The 24,074-nt window shown below is 31.7% G+C and overlaps 1 protein-coding gene across 1 annotated transcript; it reads left to right on the plus strand.

Annotated features, from left to right (window-relative positions):
- Positions 1-8,303: 8,303 nt before the first annotated feature.
- LOC139887999 (probable glycosyltransferase At3g07620) lies at positions 8,304-21,999 on the plus strand. The gene is given in 6 exon segments (XM_071871039.1): positions 8,304-8,311; positions 9,290-9,380; positions 9,383-9,508; positions 9,613-9,881; positions 20,434-20,782; positions 21,334-21,999. Coding segments are annotated over 6 exon segments (1,509 nt in total).
- The last annotated feature ends 2,075 nt before the right edge of the window (positions 22,000-24,074 follow it).

Raw genomic sequence — 24,074 nt, forward strand, 5'->3', positions numbered from 1 at the left:
TATATATTTATCTATTTACAAATAGCTGTTCGTGAATCGTCGAGAGCAGTCGAAGGTTAATTGAATATATGAACAGTTCAAAATTTTTGAAACTCAACATTACAGACTCTGCTTATCGTGTCAAAAATATTAAATCGTATCGAAAGTTTGGTTTAAAATTAGTTGAAATTTTCCAGGTCGTCACAACAAGAAGCTTCTTGCATACCTCAGATCAAAGAGACGCAAAGGCGCAAGAGTTATCTTGCACCCGCTACATTAACAAGCTCAAAGATGCAAGTGGTACCTTGCGTCCACCTCAGATCAACAAGACGCAAAGGCGCAAGAGTTACCTTGCGCCCGTTACGTTTAACATTTTTACCATGAGTTTTGCAAGAAAAGCTATTAAGATCACTTAAACACAACAATTTTTGCCCAAAAAACCAAGTAGAAACAACTACAACATTAAAACAAAACAAAGTATTCGATGAGGCATTTGATCGAACACTTGTGTGCGAAACTATTTGAGTGAGAGGATGATTGAACGATTTGAGAGGATGATGATAAACACTAACCTGAGGTTGACTCTGAGATTGACTCTGATTTTCTGCCATCGTGGATTAGTTTAACTATGAGCTTGACTATATTAGGGTTTCTTGGATTCAAAATCATAATTGTAAAAATGCCCTTTGAATACGCACAATGCATCCATGCTTGATGCACGATGTGTGTTACCGACATAATGATCGAGACAACTATTTTTTTACAGGAACACGCACCACACACCAAGCACCACACACGGTGTGTGGTGCGTGGTGTTTGGTGCTTGTTGGAAAAAAAAATGAATGATTGTATCTTTTAACTCGTAACTCCGATTTAGTCAGCTTTTTTAAATCATGTATTTTTTTCATGGTTTATCGTAAGTAATAGGTAAATTAGTCTAAGTGCCACATAAAATTGAAATCGGACCTGATATTTGCGATTTACGAATTACATAGAAAATGCCCGATTTGTGAAATGTGACGTTTATTCAAATTGTTTGAGGGGTTTCATGTAATTTTAGTCAAGATTGGTGATAAATTTAACGAATCACAAATTATAATGTTCTATAGCAAGTTATGAGTAGTCAAAATGCGCTTAAATGTAAAAGTCAACAAATAACAGCAAAATTGAAGGTTTTTGTGTAGGAATCTCGAAAAAATACACGATTTCAAAAAAAGGTGACTAAATCAAAGCTACAAGTCAAAAGATATGGTCATTCAAAGTTATTCCCTATCAAACACCAAACACCACGCACCGTATGTGATGCTTGGTGCGTAGTGCATGCTAGCATGAAAAAATGGTTGTCAAGGTCAATGTCTCGGTAACACGAATCACACAATAAATATGAGTGCATAGTGCGTGTTCAGAGGACATTTTATAATTACAATTTTTTAAAGTCATTTCATTGAACACTTTTGAAAATTGGAGATTTTGACCAATTTTCCTATTCTCAATGTTACCTAGAGAGATTTCATACTACGGAGTGCTGTAACATTTTAGATGAATAATATGTATAACTAAAGATTGTAAATCAGTATGGTATGTATGCATACAAAAGAAAAGATTAATACTCCGTATATTATTTAGACTAATGTTAGATCTTTAAAAATAAACGTTGCAAGTGACGTTCCTAAACGAAGTATTACAATCTTGAATAAATCTTTTTTCACAATTTTTGTAACGGTAGAATTTTTCGTAATTAAATTATTAAAATTGTGAGACTGTTATTGTACCGTTTGCGGGTCAACCTGAATGATTTCATAGTTTCAAAACCGGATATAAGTTTTATGCATGTATTGGAAGATGAAAAGTGCCTAAATGCTACATCTTCCTTCACGCTAACAGTTTAACTTTAGTTAATTACACACATATATATAATTAAAAATTCATGCATTTTTTATTTTATAAGGGAAACATGAACAACAAATTAAAAGGAAAGGAAAAAAGATTTCGCTGTTACAAGAGTTCTCAAAAGATCTTACTTGTTGGTGAAGGTGATTTTTCATTTTCTGCTTGTTTAGCTCGCAAATTTAAAAATGCTCAAAACATTGTTGCTACTTCATATCTCAATGAAGGTATAACTATAATTTCAAATTGTACATTTTGATTCATTTTGTTGTTAATCGCACGTTTTATATGAAATATTTTACTAAACTACCAATTATTTTTGCTTCTTGTTATAGATGTACTAGTTCAAAAACATTGGACTAGTGTACATCATCTTGAAGAACTGGAGAGATTAGGGGCTTTGTTGCTGTATGAAGTTGATGTCTTTACGATGAACACTCATCCCGTTCTTAAGAAAATGAAGTTCGATGTTATCATCTACAACTTTCCACATGCTGGTCATTATGCTTGCTTACACGAACATGATCCTATATTAATCGAGTACTTATTTCTTTTACTAGATGTTCACTTTTGTTCAGTTAATATATAACAGATATATGCCCCCCTTTAAGAATATTGTACAAATAGACGATAACAATGTATGCATAATTGATTTTATATTATTAAGTTGTACGATGTATAAATCAACAGGATGCATAGGAATTTAGTGGGATCTTTTTTCATAAGTGCAAGCAGGATGTTGAATGAAGGGGGTGAAGTGCATTTAAGGCATAGAGAAGATTCTCCATATGATCAATGGAATGTGGTTTTACTTGCCGGTGAAGCTGGTCTTCAGTTAAAACATAAAGAACCTTTTCTTAAAATTCATTATCCAGGTTATCATAACAAAAGAGGAGGGGATGATAGAACGAACAAGACATTTCCTATTGTTTGTGCTTTTACTTATAAGTTTGCTATTGATTTGCCAAAGGTTAATGGTGATTTAACTGGTCATGTGTTGGTTCAAAAGGGGAATGAAGTTATTGCAGTAGAAATGACGAATGAGATTCGTGATAATGATGTTCATACAGTACTAGATATGAAGGATCAATATCATGATGAAAAACATTTCAAGACTGATGAAGTTACTGCACCTTTTAGTAAGGATGAAGTAGATGGTGATCTTGTGAGTGTTACTGATCTTAATGTTCTTAAATATGATGAGATTGTTAGTCTTTCAGAGGATGATGATCAAGAAATGAAGGATCAACATCATGTTCAAAATCATCTCAAGAGTGATGAAGTTACTGCACCATTTAGTAATGAAGAAGTTGATGTTGATTTTGTAAAGAAAGATAGTGTTACTGATGTTTTTGCTCATAAATTTGATGAGATTGATAATCTTTCAAGAAAAGATGATCAAAAAATCGATAGTTCTGTTGTTAAAATGAATCATTATCAAGAAGAGCCATCAAAGAATATTGTCATTGTTGATGATATTGACTCCGTTCATCGAATTATAGAGGTGAAGGAAAATGAAGATGCGACGTTTTTATCTAATGATAAATTTGTAACCGGTGCTGATCTTTTTAAGAAAGATGAAGTTCATGTTGATCTACCAAAGGTTGATGGTGATTTAACTAGTGATGAGTGTGCTAAAAAGGGGAATGAAGTTATTGCATTAGGAATGAAGCATGGGGTTGATGATGATGATAATGAAATTTTTGTTCATAAAAATGAGATTGTTGATCGTTCAAAGAAAGATGATCAAAAACATTTCAAGAGTGATACAGTTACTGCAACTTTTAATAAGGCGGATGAAGTAAATGGTGAACTTGTAAAGAAAGATATTGTTAGTTTTACTGATCTTAATGTTCATAAATTTGATGAGATTGTTAGTCTTTCGAAGAAAGGTGATCATGATCATGATTGTTCTGTTGTTAAAATGAATCATTTTCAGGAAGAGCATTCAAAGAATGATGTCATCGTTGATGATATTGACGCAGTTCATCGAAATATAGAGGTGAAAGAACATGAAGACGAGGCGTTTTCATATAATGGCAAATCTGTTGGTACTGATCTTTATGTTCATAAAGATGATCATTATCAGGATAATTATCAAGAAGAGCCATCAAAGAATGATGTCACTGTTGATGATATTGATGCAGTTCATCGAATTACAGAGGTGGAGGAAAATGAAGATCTGGCGTTTTCATCTAATAGTGAATCTGTTGGTGTTGGTCATCTGAAGCAAGATGAAGTTCATGTTGATCTTGATTTACCAAAGGCTGGTGATGATGGATGTGTTTCAAATATTGTTGAAGTGGACGCAAAAGATGATGATGTTGATAAGCAGGATCCAGCAGATGAGAATGATGATGCGGATCATGTTCTTTCGATGATCTTTCAAGCAATGATGGAGTTGATGATGATTATGATATGATGTTCATATGCTAGACATCAGTTTACGATATGTCAAATATATGGTTAATGGATTAAACATGCATATGTTTAAGCTTATATTTTGAGATATACTATGAAATTAAACATTTATGTAAGCAATTGAGAATGCAATGTCTCAACAGTTTGTTTGGGTTTGGTTTTATTTCTTGGCATTTATCTTTGGATAATTTTTACATGGAACTCAAGCTTAACTAACTTCAAAGTATTATTAAACCAATAAAATGGTTAAATGTGTAAATAGAGATTACTGAAAGTATAATCAATCACAGTTTATGTTGATTTCAGATGACTACAACATGTTCATCTCATTAGACCAAGTTTTTTTATAATTTAATCATATAGCTTAACCTCATTTTATCAGTTAATGATACAACATAAGCAATGACAACTTGAAGTTCGTAATGAATTGTACCTTCAACATATAATCAAGACAAGAATCCCTCATTCACAAACATAGTAAGCAACATCATTCCGATTCAAAGAGGTCAAAACAAGAAACGATTTTTAGTAAAAGTACATCTTGAGGGACAATAATTGAAGCTTGAAACCAGACAATTAAAAATGATTAAAAAGTCAATGAACAAATGAAAAATATAGATGTTTACTAAAACTATTGGCATCAAGTACGTCAATTTGGATAATGGGTCAAAATATGGTGCTTCTAGTTACACAAAATGTGTTGAATTACCAAGACTTCTTTGAGACTTTTGGTTCTGTTGAATAATTAATAAACCGTTAATCACATTTATAGGAAATATATTTTTTATAATAATAATCAAAATCTTTAAAAGACTAATGAATAAACTTTTCCTATCGCTTAAAAACATACTATGGATGACTTTTAACCAGTTCTTGAGATGAAACAAACACAATTTGACATTCAAGAGTAAATGGGCTGAAGTTGCCACCTATGGAATAAAACGCTAAAGAAACACTACGTAGTAACTAACTTAAATTGGTACTTAAAGCTGCATATTTAACAGATATGTTACATCATACCATTGATATAGCCTGAGTTATTTACTGCACTAAACTTATATCGAGATTATGTTACCTTTAAAGGTTTAAGCTTCATGCCTATAAGTTGAAGACGTGGACAATGGTTCAGTATTGGCTAGTCAGTCGAACATGCTGAGTTGGATACATCTTGTTTAATGCGAGCCTCACATTGAAGATCATAAATCTTTGTTAACAAATCAGCTATGTTGGTTGGTGGTTACCGCTAGTCTCGACGTTCAAGCGCTCATACACAATCACATACGAGTGTCATCAAACTATTGAAACATACAAAAGAAAGCCAAAAATCAGAAACGTGAGATATAATGAATTATGACTTATTAAGATATAAGTGTTAGGCTCATTAAAATGATCCAATTAAGCAACAAATAATAAAATCATAACATAAAATGACAACTTTTGCTGCTTCGGCTTACGAAAATCCATAAGCAATGATATTTCCATCACTGTATATCTCTGACCACATAAGCTTTTCCCATTGTAAAACCACTCATCCTCTGTATCCCTCTGCATCACAAGTAAAATAAATAAATCGTAAATCATTTAATATATGCACATTGCAATTAAGAAGCTGAGATACACACTGCAATCAAGAGAAAAAAAAATTGAGATGCATAACTATTCAACAACTTAATACTCCAATTAACCTATCAAATCAAACCCTTAAAACTCGTAGCAATCATGCAACCCTATTCATAACCTTAAAATTAAGAGCAAATTGGTCAAAAGGGGACATAAAAGCCATGTTTTCCCGATAAAGGAAATATCACTTTTTCTTTTGCCTTTAAGGGTTTCTGATTTTAAATTTGTTTGTAGAAGGGTTTCTGATTTAAAAAATGATCGAAACCAAGTAAAAAATGCCATCGTGTAATTTTTTTATATCCATGTCAGTCATTTTAATCTACTAGTATGCCACATGTATCAATCCGTCTATTTATATTCAGACCAAACCTAAATCCCCAATCCCCAACTTCATCCCTTTCGTTCGTTCAAAACCCAAATTCCCAATTTCATCCCTTTCGTTCAAAATGCTAAATGGATAACTATTGAACAAAAGCCTGTAGGTGTGGAGATGAGTCTGGGTTGTCCACACAGGATTTTGAATGAAAAGGATGAAATTGGGAATTAGGGTTTTGAATGAACGAAATGGATGAAGTTGGGGATTGGGGATTTAGGGTTTGGTCGAAAAAGGATTGATACATGTGGCATCCTAGTAGACTAAAATGAATGACATGGATATAAAAAAAATTACACGATGGCGTTTTTTTACCTCGATTCGATCATTTTTAAAATCAAAAACCCTTCTACAAACAAATTTAAAATCAGAAACCCTTAAAGACAAAAAAAAAAAAAAAAAAAAAAAAAAAAAAAAAAAAAAAATCATATTTTCATTATCAGGAAAACATGGCTTTTATGTTCCTTTTTGGGCAATTTGCCTAAAATTAATCGAAATACCCAAAACCGATAATTTACTAAAAAAATTCAAATTTAACAGAACTAAATTGTGGTAACAATAGTAGTTGTGAGATGCGAGTGAGTGTAATTAGAGAATAAATGGTTCTAATCACAGAGATTTAGAAACCGACATCCTTTAAACATCGACTGCATGTTGTTTAATTTAACTAGATCTTTTTACAATCTTATTACTCACAAGAGGCGGATTGGGGGAAATTGAAGACGGTGTTTTCCTATATGTGTTGAACGTTTGAAATTGGGTGAAAAAATTTACTCCGTGGTTGACACTAATTTTTTTCTTCCAAAACAACATTTGTTGTTTTGTTGTTTTCTCCTATTTCCAGTCACGCTTATAAGTATCAGTAGACGATTAGAACTCCTTAACGTGAGGGATGAAATGAATTGTCAATTTATGTTTACCCTCGGAACGAATCTCTGCAGACCCGGATCACAGTCAGAAACTGTGGGGTGGCTTGATCAATATTACGGAGCTAAACTGAAAGTTGATCCGTCTAGCACTCTACGGCTAAGCCTTCAAGTTTTAGAGTGATAAAGTATTGTGTGATAGAGAAATTGTGTTCTCTACCACAAGCCCAAGTGTCTCAAAAGTGATGGCCTAGATGCCTATTTATAGGCATACGAGGTCCTGGATATTCGGAGACACGGGTCGTTTTTTGATTGATTGATATATGCGAAAAATGTGTAACCGACTTTGTGCTTTATGTTGACGTGGCATGTGTGTTGCTCACGTGGTTTATGTTTAGATTTTAGGGCTTATGCACTGTTTAGCGACCTACAGGGCTTATGAAAAAGGCTGGACAGTCTGACTTGTAATTTATTATGATCTTTTTAGCGGAAAACGCTACGACTTATAGTATAAAATTGTTTTTGATGCTATTTTATGCCTTTTAAGAGCTCATTCGTCCATAAATGATTTTATGCGTGCATATCATATAGTGCACCATTAAACATAATATAACAGGCAGCAACGTAATACTAACCTAAGACAAATTTTCAGCTAAGTAGGCAAAACAAAATGTCTAGGAAGTTAAATAAATACATGTCTAACAAGCTAACAAACTACTCCGTATACCTATGCAATATATGCAAAAAAGATAATAATAAATAGATACAATAAACACCGACGGCGGTAGGGAGAACGTCGTCCAACACCACAACAACAATAAAACAACATCGATAACCGGCAACAGCATCCGAGCAGTCTCGAAAGGAGTCCATATGCAAAAAGTTGAATCCTTCCCGAATCTAAAACTAGATCTACAACACGGAGATCGTCGCCTAGCCTAGACCCAAAGGCACTCCCGGAAAGGAACATACCCGCAAACAAAATCACAACACCAGACCGCCCAAAACCATCACGGATCCCACACCTACCACCATCCCCTTGGCCCTTCCTCGCCTAGCCAGCAGCCGCCGTTAATGGTCTTCACCATTTGGGTGAAAAACCACCACAACCACCAAAATAGACAGATGAGAGAAAGCATCCGGTTGACACTAATTATATGGCAGGGTATTATAGTAATTTTATAAGTAGAGATAGAGGGAAAGAATATTAGCCTTCACGCTTTTGTTTCTTCATGTTAGGTTCTTTCATGCATCTTTGTAAAAGTCATTAATGGAAGTTCCTAAATTTTTTATGATGCTCAATAATTCATTTAATTTAAGTTATAATGGGTGAAGAGATGGCATACTTATTAGTGCAAGAAATGATTTGGTTTTATACCTTAAACATTGTTTCATTAAAAGCGATGATCCAATCACTATGACGAAAAATCGTTTACAACAATACATTATTTCGTTATAGATATTAAAAACACTACTCGTATTTCAATAGTTTATAATACAATATCTATATCAGAATTTGTGCAATTTTTTATCAAATGAAACGTAAGGGTGTTAGAGAAATAATAAATAAATAAATATACTCTAAAGAGTTAAAAGGGTCAAAAAAACGTTTTAAGAAAGTTGAGTATCGTGACAAGAATGTGTTGAGAAAGAAAAGCCGAACGCAATACGCCAACATTCAATGTCGAAACAACATTTATAAAAAATTCTAAAATGATAGTTTAATATTTCACTTTTAGAATACTACTATAGTAGTTATGAATTAAATAATTACTCAGTATATGTATAACTTAATTTGATTTAAATTTGAAGTTGTGATGTGATTCGACGGTTGGTCTAACTGCGAAAGATGATCGCGTGGGTGATTAAGTCTCTGTTTCAAAAAAAAAATTGATTTAAATTTATTATTATTAATCGAAATTCATTTTGAAAAGAAATAGAATAGAAAAACATTGGACACATTCTAAGAAATGGGAAGTTTCCGAATTGCATGCAAACCGGACCACCTGGGGTTTATTCACCCGCTTTTCTCTTTTCATGTTTTCTCCCCATCACACACACTCTCACTCACACACTCCTCTCTATATCATTAACATCCAAAAAAAAAAAAAAAAATAATAAAAATTGATCTCCAAAAACTCAGAAAAAGTATGATTTGCAGATCAAACAATCAATCATCCGCTCTTGTGTCCGTTACACTCTTCGCAATCATTTTCGTCATCGCAATCTCCTACACGCTTCCAACCGCTTTTCTCTCCTCGCTCTTCCCTTTTCACCATGGCTTTCACATTGGCCTTCTTCCAATCTTTCACAACCGCCTCCCTCGTTAAATCCTAAAACCGCGCTTTACTCAATGTTCAACGTAAATTTTATTATTAATTAATTAATTAACTAAACTCGATTATTAGTACTAGCTTTGACGTTTATATGTTTGATTGATTATGATTTTTTTATGGTGTTAATTAGTGTGATTATGAGGCGTGTAAGAAACAACATGGGAAAATGAATAAGGAAGTGAGTAAAATGATTAAGGAACTTAAAGAAGAAACGTTGTCGAGATCAAAGAAGAAGACGAGAGACAAGAAGTTAGAGAAGGTTGAGGCCGAGCTTCGTCGAGCTAGGGTTTTGATAAGAGACCATGTCGTATCGAATCTCAGCCGTTCATCCGATCGTCTCAACGATCAGGATTATGTCCCGAAAGGGAGTATTTACAGGAATCCTTACATGTTTCACAGGTACATTAATCATCTCAAACTTACATTAAGAATATATATGCACGTTTATACATATTAAGTAGGTCTATTATCATTAATTAGTATAGACAACCTTTAGAGAAAAAAAAAACATGTCTTGCACAATTAGCTTTAATTTGATACTTTGTTACCTCATGCATCTTTTCTTTCTTAATTTGCTACATAACACATTAGAAAGTGATTTTTTATATTAACTATTTTAGTGATTGAAATTTTTAGGCAGAACTCAACAAGATGTTATTTTCAATAGACATAAGAAAAACATACCATGTAAATAACATTACAACAGACTAGATATGTTTATTTACTTAGAAAGAACGTCCTTACCCTTACCCTTTTTAGACTTATTCGATTCTTCATTCTCTATTTACAAAAAGTTTTAATTTTTTATTGATTATTTATTGTGGTTAAATGTAGTAAAAAATAGTAGCTTAGTAGTACCAATTCCTCTTATAGAGGTAATTCATTTGTTATTACTAAAATAGTAGCAATTCAACATCAACTAAGACAGTGACATAATCTGATCTAACATTAATTTCCTTAATTACTATTACTATATGTAATACACATAAACAGATAAAAAAATATTTCGAAAACAATATAATTAATGATTGAAAATATATAATACTCCATATAGTGATAAGCTACAGGATTCTCGGCCCTCAATATTACCCCAGTCGTTAATTAATACTCATGTCATGTTGTACAACATAAATATTACACTAACATATATCTCACATGCTTTACTAAAACTACGTATGCTTTGTCGGTTAGCTTTGCGTTTTTCTAAATTTCTTCTGAAATATACAATACAATTTAATTTAATTTAATTTAATTTAAACCTTATAATCTATCTATTTCATTTACGTTTAGTTTTGTGATCCTCACACACTATTTTTTATCTCATACACACTTTTTTAGATAAATGGACAAGTATGTCCTTGCTTTTTATATAGAGACAAAGATGGAAATGTTGATTAATACAATGGTAGGATTGGAATTTTATGTAAAATAATGTATATGGATCAAAGAATGATGTGTGAAGTCTTGAAGATCACCTCCCTTTAGTTATTGAATTATTATATACCTTGTAATAATTTATCTATATAAAGGTTGTATATATTAAATATAAATATAGACAGTAAACTAATCAATAATAATTTACTAGCTACTCCTTAAAATTTATTATTAGAAGATTGTGAAGATGGATATGATATTAAATTCTAATGAATTAATTATTCGATTGTGATATTTCAATTTTTTTTTTCTTTTTTTTTTTTTTTTTTTTTTGCAAAAAACTTGGAATGTAGTATAACAATCTTTTTATCATTAATTAGTTGGCAAAAATTGTGATATTTCAATTAGTTGTCAGATTTTTTTATCAGTTAATACATAACTTAGAAATTATACTAGATTATAGTGGAGTACTGGAGTATATATATAGTATATATATTACTACGTTTTTAGCCTGTGAAATACACGATCGTTAATAAATCACTTGAGATATGATAAATCACATTTATTTAACTCGTGCAATGCACGATCGATAATGTTCTACATAGATTATTTAGTAAACACGATAGTTGTTTACTCGAAACTCAATTTTAAAGCTCAACTCGCTCCATCATATTTTATTTGATCTTCTCAATATTAGATGTTCTTCTGTTTTGCAAATGTATTTTCAAAATCATTTGTTCTTCTTTTTTGAATTTCAAAATAACACACCAAAGTGAAGATAAAAGGATCTACACATGATACCTAAACGCTATAACACACCCATCAAAGTGAATATAAAAGGGTCTATTTAGGATGTTATATGCAAAAGTATTAATACTTACAAATACAATTGTTATCATATACAATTATTATTGATTATTATTGTATTATAGTTATTATAAATTAAATTATAATTTAATATATTTTTAATATTATTATCTTTAAGTATTATTATAATAATGGAATATTAATGGAATGTTGATTTTTACGTATGAAAAAGAAATAAAAGGAATGTCGGTAATGTTATTTATAATATACTAGATTTTTAGCCTGTGCGATACACAGTCGGTGATATTATTTATAATAATTAACTAAAATTAAGTAGTGTCGTTAAATTTAAAGAGTTTTATGTACAAATGAAATGAATCTGTAAAATAAATATGTGAGAGCGACAAATCGTTAAATTTTATTAATATAAGTAAATAAATATGAAAACTATTAATGTTGCAAAACTCATTTATCGATGATGTTTGTTATGGTATTTTTTAAGTGAATATCTTGTCAAAGAGTAGTGTATGAAACACATTTAAAATTTGAAGTCCATATTTGTGGTAAAGTTTTTGATAAAGTATTATTAATTTGATATTTCATTTTTCTTGTGAATGACTTTTTTTCAACCAATTTTTAAAATGTGAAACATAAAATATACATCTATCTATCTATACATTATATAAAACAAATATACTAATACTATATGAGGTAAGATAGTGATTGGAGTTTACGAACCCCACACCTAGACTATAGTCCGTGACTTCGTAAGATACTACGTGATTTTAATAGTAGTATGTTCACTTTATATATTCGTATACCTTACTTTTTTAAGGAAATAAACATATAATTATGTTATACTTATAGAGTTATACCACCCATTTTAGTTAATATTTGTACATAATGACTTCATAACACCCGTGATAATTGTATTCTGATAAACGATTTACTACCAATCGTATAATAGCGTATATTAAAATGTATTGGTATAATTAATTAATTATACACTTAACTAATAAATATTTATGTGATACAGTCATATTTGCCACCATAACTATTCAAGATCTACTTCTCATTAATTAATTAAGTTATTTATTAATTATTAAATACATTTTATTTATTTATATAACTAACTGTTGACATATAAGTTCAAAAAACTTTATTTTATTAAGTTAAAAAAATAACATAATCTATTTAGAGGGTGTATTTTATCCTCGTCTTAATTGACCCATTCATAATTATTTATAAAATATTGAATAATAATAATAATAAATTAATAATGATGAATCTAATATTTTTTTACGACTGGACTAATAGTAATAGATACACTATGATGTAAGGAGTAACTATTCTTATTATTATTTATTAATATTTTTTATTATAATAAAGATTTTAACCTATTTATATATATTTCGTAGTTTTATTATTGTGTTAGATTTTTAATTAGTTATTAATATTAATGTATAGTTTCCTTACTTAATAATATTAATATAATCTATAGTTTTCTTATATAGTTAAATAATAATAATATTAATAATGTACAGTTTTCTTATTTAGTTTAAATAATAATATATATAATGTATAGTTTCCTTATTTAGTTTTAATACTAATTTATTTTTAGATTAAATTGATATGGTGGTGCCACATAAGGAAAATTAATATGGTTGCGCCAGGTAAACAGAATAAAATCTTGTTTTATATAATGTATAGATAAATATATAGATATACGTGTATTATAAAAGGAAAGTAGTGAATATATTATGTGTATTATAAGTTTATTTGGTAAATGAATAATTAGTTGATACATAAGCTAAATTAACAAGGTTGTGCCGCATAAGCAGAAAGAACCTTGTTTTATATAATGTATACTAGTTTTATGAGATTGTGTGTTGCATGACAGTTGTACAAATTAGTATTCGATGTTGATATTTTATCAAATGTATAATACAATCTAGTTGAAAAAAAGACATTTATTACTAATAATATTTGTATCGAAAGTGTTAGTATTGAATACTAACATGAGTATATGCATTGCATGACAGTTGTATAATTAGTATTCGGTAACTTTAGTATTGATATTGATATTTTTCATATGTATAATACAACTACATAAAAAACCATTTATTACTAATAATATTTGTATAAAAAACATTAGTATTAAATATTAATGCATTGATTATGAGTCCATTTATGTGACAAATTGTTTGTTTTCAAAAATATAAATATATTAATTATTAAAATATTAAATTTAATGAATCCCGATAACGAATTGTACATTTCCATCTAAATAGATTCAGCACATATATTTTTAGTGTTTTGAGGGATATATTAAAATTAAATTTATATCAATCATAAACAAGTTTTAAATATAATAAAGACACATATAATGTACGTTAATATTAATATTTATCAAATATATAATACAATTACAATAAAAATATTTATTATTAATAACATTTGTATTAAAACATTAGTATTAAATACCAATGGATAGATTATGAGCATGTTTATGTGGCAAATTGTTTATTTTAAAAATATAAATATAATAACTTTTAATTATTAAAGTATTAAATTTAATGAATAATAATTAAAATTTGAAGTCGTATGATATTAATATTAAGGTATAACATATAAGTCCTTCTTATATTTAAAACTTGCTTATGATTGGTATAAACAAATTTAATTTTAATATGTTCATCAAAACGCTACAAATATATATACCGAATCTATTTAGATGGAAACATACAAATTTATTATTGGGATTTTTAATACGTATATATATATATATATATATATATATATATATATATATATATATATATATATATATATATATATATATATATATATATATATATAACGTATACAATATCTTATCTTTAAAATGCTTTCCGATGAAAATGTTAAGGTTGCGGTGGATTTGAAGGGCTTATACAAATGTGAGCATTGATTGTAAAAACATCTGTGACCCTATCTTTTATTTTAGCAGTGTCCTATAAAAGTTTAGTAGCAATTTATAAAAATAAAAATAAAAATAATGGGATCAAATGACCCACTTGCTTCAAGGTATGCTCGCCATTGTCCTTTTGGAGGTAGGTTGTTTACCCTCCGGTAAATTTAGAAATGACTTTCTTTATCTGATGATAGAGGAACGACTCTTTTTATTCTCGGATAGAGGAATTTCAGAGAATTCCTCATCAATAGGGAATCCACTTTCTGATAATTAGGCTACTCCATATCGTTCTATTTTTTCACTGAACTTCTCTCATCCACATCAGCGCCATATCAGCACAAACACCTTTAACATTCCGTTCACTAATCCCTCCATATCATAAACTTCATCATCCAACTTCAATAAATTTTTATTATTATTTTAATACAAAATATAAATTAAACATTACATTTTATTAAAATAAAAATAAAATTACATTAATATAATTAAACATTACATTAATTAAAAATATTACATTAAATAATTAAAAATAAAGCATACAATGATTACCAAAATTAAAGACAATAAATAATACTAATTGCTTCGAAGAAGATAATCATCTGAGAGTGTTCAAATTTGCTCGATCAAATTGTTACGGAGTGTATGATGCATGGTTCGATCTCGCAACTCTCGTGACATTCGATCATGACCTTCAACTCTTTCCTACCACGTACGTCGAGGGGGATTATCCTGATTTATGAGATAGTCGTCTTCGAGGTCACATATATTGCGTCCGTTATCTTCTGTTATCATGTTGTGTAGTATAACACAACCGTACATGATTTGTCGGATCTTATTTAATTTAAACTGTCATGCATGATGTTTTAATATAACCCAACGACCTTGAAGTACTCCAAAAGCTCGCTCGACGTCTTTTCTTGTCGCTTCTTGATATTTCTTACTTTATATTTTTTGGCTCGATTGGACATTTAAACGACTTGACAAGTGTTGCCCATTCTGGGTATATGCCATCAACCAGGTAATAGCCTTTATTAAATTCACGTCCATTGACATTGAATCGAACCTCTGGAGCTCTACCATCCAATAATTCTTCAAACAAATCCTATTCATTTAGAACATTGATATCATTGTTAGAACCTGCTGGACCAAAGAACGCGTGCCAAATCCACATATCGTATGATGCAACCGCCTCGAGCATTATTGTTGGCCCTTCGTGATCCCCCCTCGTGTAATGAACCTGCCACGCAACCGGACAATTTTTCCATGCCCAATGCATGCAATCGTGACTACCTAACATGCCCAGAAAACCATGCATTTTGGAGTGTTTAGCATGCAATCGGCGAACATCATCTTCTGTAGGTTTCCTTAAATACTCAGCCGAAAACCGATACACAGTACATTTACAATATTTCTCTAAACAATCAGATGAAATTTGTCGGTCCATATGTAAATATTCATCAAATGCATCGGGTGCAATTCCGTATGCCAATTGACGTATGGCCGATATAAATATTTGATAAATATTAAAACCAAGTCGGTGGGTACAATCATAACGTTGTTAAAAGAATTTTAAATAACTAGTTAATGGTTCAGCAGAGTAATTCGTAATTGCATAAGCAATACGGAGAAATAAGACCTGCTCATTCGGTAGCGTTTCCTGAAATAATCTCCTCGAAAAGTTGGGTCGTCGGAAAAGTAGTCGTTGAACAAACGATTTCCGGTAGAAATTCGATCTCTATTCAACTGACGTCTCCTAATAATCCTCTGAGCATCATCATCATCATCCAACATATCGAGCGAGTCGAGTACATTGAGTGCATTGTAACCGCTTTAAATCAAGTCTAGATTGGAATCTGACTGAAGCTTTCGTTATCGCTATCGAAATTTTGGGAATTACTCATTATTATTATGTTTATAAGAGTGAAAATATGAGAAAATAATAGTTTAAGTGTGTAAAATGGTTTATGAGGTATGTAGGGATGACAATTGATACCCGATCCAATGGATATTCACCCGATCCATCCGATTATTTGTGGATATGGACGATATAAATGGATATGAATACGGATATGAATAAACCGAAATGGATATGGATATGAATGAACCCGCTTTCACCCGAAATAACTAAATATATAAATTTATCACTCGAATTAATATCATTTATGTAGTGATATTTCATTAATTATATTCATCTTTCTTTATATTTTCTCTAAAAATATAAAAATTTTCTTATATTTTATTTTTGTTTAAATCATTAAATGTATTTATCGTACTTTGATGGTTTAAATGTGATTCCATGTGCTAAAAAGTAAGCAACTTACGGGTAATCGATATTTTAACACGTTTAATAGACTATTTGTTGACTATATGTTATATAGATTAGTAAAAATGTAACTTTCGGTCGCCTAAAATTAATTGATTTAAAAAAAAGGCTATATTCTATAACGGCTATATAACATTTTCAATATAATTTTTTTTATAAAATATTTAAATTTATAATTTTGTGAATAAAAAAAATAAAAAATAGGAAATGGCCAATGGGACCCGCATTCACTCGTTAGTCGTTACACAACCGTTGCAGGTGCAACGGACGGTCATGGTGGCGAATTGTTACCTATGACCGTTACCCTCTGGCGACCGGTGGCGGACGTGGGTGGCGGACGATAGGCTAAGGCCTTATTGTTTTCATCTTACCTTTCTATATTTCAGATAAGTAGGATTGAGCATCGTTGTTTTTTAGGTCCCATTTTTTTTTAACTTTAATAGAATCCTTAGTGCATTTATCATTTCAATTCTCGCAATTATATCTTGGTTCGTTTAAGGTACTCGAAAGGGAGATGGTAATAGAATATTAAGGAATGGAAGGGGCATTATCATTAATTATTTTTTTTTTGAAAAGCAACAAATTTTATTCCAACCAAATATATACAGAGTATGATGCCATAGAGGCAAACTGATGACCCAATATGCTTACAAATTATCAATATTTACATGCTACATACAGGAATCAAATTTGAAAATGAAGAGGTGAGCTAGCCTATTCCCATTCTGGTTGCACATAGAGTATCGAAAGATAAAGGATTAAGAAGCCATCTTGACCACTCGATCTCGAACCCTTTCACTCTATTTGATACCCATAAATGACTTAGCACTTGGATTTCACTCACGATCACAGCACTGCACATCTTGTTCCGATTGAAGACCGATTCATTGCGATGCTTCCATATTGTGTATCCGGTAACCCATTCCACCACTTGCCATAGCGTTTTCCCAAAGTGTGACTTAAATGCAAAACCATTACCCTTAAAAGCCGCGTCCAAATTTAGATTATCAGGAGATCCAAATTGCCACCATTTATAAATGAACTCCCAAATTTCACGTGCCCTTTTACAAGAGATGAGCGAATGTTCCACCGTTTCTATATTGTCATCACATATCGGACACCTCACCGAATCCAAATCTAGACCTCGTTTATCAAGTTCTACCCGACACGGAATTCTGCCTTTGCTCGCCAGCCAAATAAACAGCCCGACCTTAGATGGAACCAAGCTATTTCGTTGTGTTTCCGACAGTGAGCTGTTTTGGTTTCTTGAGTGATGAAGTATTAAGGATGAAAGTAATTTTGTTGACCATCTACCACCCGTTGACAGCCTCCATACCCATGAATCTGAACCCTCGCTTTTAAAAACCGTACTAGCGATATCCTCTTCTAATTTCCTGACTTCGCTGACTAATCTTCAGGGCCGTCTCAATAATTTTTTGGCCCTAGACGAAAATAAAAATGGGCTCTCATACACGTTAATTTTTTTAATACATATCGAAAGATAACACATAAATTTATCTATTTTTTCACATACAATGTATTTTACTATTTGAAATTACAATAATACATTCATTGGCAATTTTCTATTTTATTTATTTGAATATTTAGAGAAAAGTATATATACATATTAAAAATTTTGGTCCCTTCTAAGTTTTTGGACCCTAGGCGATTGCCTATCTTGCCTATGCCCGAAGACGCCTATGCTAATCTTCCTGTTAAAGTGATAAATTATTTTATATGAAGCTTATTCATATATTGTGAAAATGATAAAAATTGGTTAAAATGAGAAAGAAAAAAAAAAAACTCTAAAAGAACACTTTCTACCAGTATAAGGTATGTTAAAGTTTAAACTATAAATCAACGTGATTATAATGTTTCAAGTTTAAATAAGCTATTTATTGATATCGCAAAAAGAAAAAAATACACAAAACTAAAGGGCAAGAAAGAAAGTTTTTGATATACCGACTATTTCTCTAAGTAACAAAAATGAGAAGGAATGATTAATCCTATGTTTGTCATGAAACTTTTTATATTTTTTGAGTTTCGAGCTTTTAACTTTTATGAAAAATACTCGTACTTAATAAAAGGTTCGTTTCGTTAAAGAAGTTTAATGCTTTTAAAGAGTGAGAAAAAGCTAAAAGCTACTAGAACTAGCGTTTGAGAAAAAAAAATTTAGCTCTTAGTTTTTTTGTTATTTTACTTTTTATTTTAACAGTTCTAGGTCTGCCAAACCTTTAGATACATAAAAAAAAAAATTTAACAGCTATTAGCTAACAACTACAAGCTACCAGATAGCAGCTAACAACTACTAGCTATCAGTTATCAACTACCAAATACTTCTGCCAAACATACTCTAAATTGAAGAATGAATGATACGATGAGAACGAAAAAAAAAAAATGAATAAGCATAACCAGGGGCGGAACATTATAGGGACAAAAGGGGGTATCTGCCCCCCTCGATTTCGGGAAAAAAAAATTTACACTAAAAAAAAAAAATTTAGGGAAAAATAAGGTTTTTTTTAGTGTTTACCCCCCTTCGATTAGTTTCGCTCCTCTCGAGTCAGGGTCAAGTTCCGCCACTGAGCATAACTCTTTATAGAAAGAAACTATTATTAATGAAAATGAAAAATATTACATTCATACTACAATACATACACGATGAAATTTAGATTTTAGAGAAAGCAAAATATATTCACGAAGAGTTTCACTATGCTATTTAGATATAATTTGTGTAATTCGAAGAATCGAAGGAACAACCAGCTTGCATTGCGTACATAAATGTCTTTTAAAAATGTTCGACAGATATTTTGACGTCTTCAAAAAATAGTCATCCCATAAGTGTTTCGTCACAACTTCACGCTCTCTATGAATGCAGATCCGAGGTAGTGAGATGTGATGTGTTGACATTTGTACCCTCCGTTCTACTACGCATTGTTGCACAAATTCTATAATAGCTTCGTTTCGAAATCGGACTTTAAAACTATACCTTACTATTCCATTTATAAAATGTGAATTGAGAATTATATTTTGAGAAAAATAGAGATTGTAGAGTGTTTTTTAATGAAAAAAAAAATATAGTAAATTGAAGTTATATTTATTGATGCAAAATTAAATTTAAAAAATATCCGAGGTTAAAAAGTTTCAGTCTAATGAAACATCGTCACGTCACCATCATCATCTTCACTCTTTTGCCTGTTGCTTTCCTGACTCAAGCCCCGTTAGCGTCAAATCTAGCGCTCCATTAGGATTTAGGGGCGTCAAATTCGTCAAACATTTGCCACCTTTTTCGACGCCTTGTTGTGGATAGTCTTACCACCTAAAACCTCCAACCAAGCAACCCCTTGATTCTAACTGCTTGACTCATCAGCCATAAAATAGGACTTAAATGGCCGAATAGACTTTATAACTGCCACCTAGAATACAGAACTCTGACTGAATGATTGATTGATATTCAATAAATGATGACATTTTTGTATTTATATTGATATATGCAGAAGCTACTTGCTAATGGAGAAACTATTCAAAGTATATATTTATAAAGAAGGGGAGCCCCCTCTATTTCATACAGGTCCTGTCACAGATATCTACTCTATTGAAGGTGTCTTTATCAACTCCATAGAATACGACCCGAATTTTCGTATATCAGACCCAGATCAGGCTCATGTCTATTTTCTACCGTTTAGTGTTGTCATGATCCTCGATAATCTTTTTGATCCGATCATCCGTGATAAAGCTGTACTAGAGCGCGTTATTGGTGATTATGTGCACACAATTTCATCAACTTACCCTTACTGGAACCGAAGCCTTGGATCCGATCATTTCATGCTTTCGTGCCATGATTGGGTAGGTAATTACTCAAATCCTACATCAAATAATTTAATTTACTATCTCTGGTACAAGTGGTAGTTTCAACACAGTTGTTAAGGTGCTTTAAAAATTTGTACGTAGCGGTTGTGTTAACTTTTAGATGACAGTTATTGGATGATTTTCAAGTATTTTAAGCATCTTAACGACATTCCAATTGTCCTTAGGAAAATCGAAATAAAAAAACTGTACTATGTTCTAATCAAATTTAAGATAATAATATGTGTATACACATGTTGTGGGGGCAACAAATGGTTGAACATGTGTAATCATATTTAAGATGCTTATTACTCCGTATTAATTTTTATATAGGAAGTTGAGACCAACAAATGTTGTAGGCCCATTCGACCCGTGCCATGATTACCCATTTGGACCCCTAGGCCCTAACCATTTTAACATGCCACCCAACCCTTCCATTTTACCACCTTAATGTGCATCAAATGTTTTCAAACTTGTAACCACTTGTGATTGTTGCAAATGTTTTAATTCGTGTAAACTAGCAACTTATGATTTTTAATTTTATGATGCAGGGGCCTAGAGCAACATGGTCTGTTCATTCGTTATATTTCACATCAATACGACTACTATGCAATGCTAATACCTCCGAATTTTTCAATCCTCGAAAAGATGCATCAATTCCCGAAATCAATCTTCATAGAGGCGAAACCGCTATAACGACAGGAGGTCAACCTGCGTCTAATCGTACAACTCTAGCATTTTTTGCAGGGGGTCAATTTCATGGTAAAATTAGACCAATACTTTTTAAACATTGGAAAGATAAAGACAATGACATAAAAATATACAATAAAGTGTCTAAAAACGTCTCATACGAACAAATGATGAAAATGAGCAAATTTTGCATATGTCCTAGTGGATATGAAGTTGCTAGTCCGCGAATTGTGGAAGCAATATACCTTGAGTGTGTGCCCGTGTTGATTTCGCAACATTATGTTCTACCGTTTAGTGATGTCCTTAATTGGGACGCATTTTCAGTGCGAGTTTCGGTGAAAGAAATACCAAATTTGAAGACGATTTTGTTAGGGATTTCGGATGATAAGTATAAAATGTTGCAAGAGAATGTTAAGATGGTACAACGACATTTTGTGGTGAATTATCCTGCTAAAAGATACGATGTTTATCATATGATTCTGCACTCGTTATGGTTAAGACGGTTAAATTTACAGATTTATGGCTGAGTTAATCTTTATAATCCGTTGGAGGGAGAATATTGTTAGTTAGAAACTTACAGTTTGTATAATTTTGATTTATCTATACAGGAAGTTAAATTATGATTATAATGTTTCTCATATCATGTGCTAATGCTTAATTGTATAGTAGATTTTATGATAATAGTTGTTTATTGATTCATCAAGACTTTTCACGAAAATCAAGTTAGGTGTCAGAAGTCAGAACTTCATAATACGGAGTAATATATAACAAACTAATTATCAGTCGATTATTAAACAAGGATTTGGCGGGATGGTGCCGTGATAATAACGGACTAACGATGTTTTTTTTTTAGAGATCAAATTTTGGGCAACATATCTAATGCACAAAATGTCCAGTTTACCCCTATCTGACATTTTCCTTGTACCAATAAATAAAAAATAAATAACTAATAAATACCGAGTAATAAATAACATATATTATCAGTCAAGAATCGTAATGATAAGTGTGTGAATCAGTCGAGCTACTCAAAGTCGGCTAATTTACAGCTCGATTTCCATCCGAGCTTGAACCTGAGCTTAAACATATTTTAAAAATCGTTCAGTAAACAAACCCGAGCTTGACCTTTTAAATCGAGCTCGAACAAATTGACGAACCTAAATCAACTTTTCACACAAATTAATTATTAATTATTAATTTTATAACATAATAATAATAATAATAATAATAATAATAATAATAATAATAATAATAATAATAATAATAATAATAATAATAATAATAATAATAATAATAATAATAATAATAATCAAATGGAATTGTGCAATTACCTCAGCAAGCTTTTTATCAAAATTAGTTCATCAATGGAGCTCATTCACCGATAAACAGGAACAGTGTTTTATCCCTCAAAGGTTCAAATTGCTGTTTACTTGTATTTAATTATAGATCTGGAATTATTTTGTTGTGTTTTGGATCGATTGAAGGCTCACAAAGTTGGATCAAACATCAAGGAACCTTGATCTATCAACACTTTGCTCTGTGATTTGCTCAAATGATCCGGAGACCTCTGTAAGCTAGTAAGAAGATAAATAAAAAGGGTTCACATATTTCCTTGAATTATGTTGTTGTTTATTGAGATATCTAGGGATAGGAAGGTTTGGTTGATGTTAATGAACTAAGATCTGAGCTCAATTTGAAGTGTGAACATCAAAATACTGAAAGCACATATTTGAGATGTATGTAGCACTATGAAATGACGAACAGTAGCAGATATTGTGTGTAGCTATGTCGCATGCCGCTGTGAAGTTTCATTGTCCCTTTGTGGGTCTTAATGGCTGTCAAAATGGGAGTGGAAATGGGCTAGTTAGAAGTTCTCTTATCAAGCATCTTAGTGATCGTCATTGTGGTATCGATGCGCGGGATATCACTCGACACTCTCTTACTTCTAATTTGGGTGTTTATACTGAGGCTGATGTTACTTTTAGGCGTATGGGAATTTGGTTATGTGGTGTTTGCTACAAAACACACACGGTACGTGCTAAGTGCCGTCATGGTAGGGGCCCGGATGTGCCGCCCCCCGATGAGGGAAATGGTGTTGTTCGTTTTGTGCTTCATAATTTTTCCAAGCCACTAGCTCCCTCTTCTCCTGTTCGACTTTGTATTGAGGATGGTTCAGTGCGTGATCATTACGATGGTTTTGACGTGGCTCTCCTTGATCGGTTGTTCTCTAAGGGGTTTCGCACGGTTAAGTCTATCCCTCCCAAGTGTCGTTTGGGGTTTTCTCGGGTTTTGAAAGGTGCTCTTGATAAGGTGATCTCTAAGCCTGATGACATTTCTAGTTGGGTCTCTTTGTTGGTGTTACCCCTTTGTACCCTTAAAACCTTTCGGCCACGGAGTAGTCGCGAGTCTAGGTCTTCGATAAAGCGTCGGCATCAGGAAGAGAATATTTCCCGTGCTATTTGCTCTTGGGGGACAGCGGGTGGAAGTTTACAGCTTGTGAGGGAGTATTTGGCTGAGGATTCTCCTATGTTGTCAGTGGTTGATGATGAGGTCCTTGATTTGGAAGAGCGTAATATTAAGCAGTGTCGTAGGAAGATTTGTGATG

Source organism: Rutidosis leptorrhynchoides, chromosome 2, assembly GCF_046630445.1.
Source record: "Rutidosis leptorrhynchoides isolate AG116_Rl617_1_P2 chromosome 2, CSIRO_AGI_Rlap_v1, whole genome shotgun sequence".
Taxonomy (NCBI): Eukaryota; Viridiplantae; Streptophyta; class Magnoliopsida; order Asterales; family Asteraceae; genus Rutidosis; species Rutidosis leptorrhynchoides.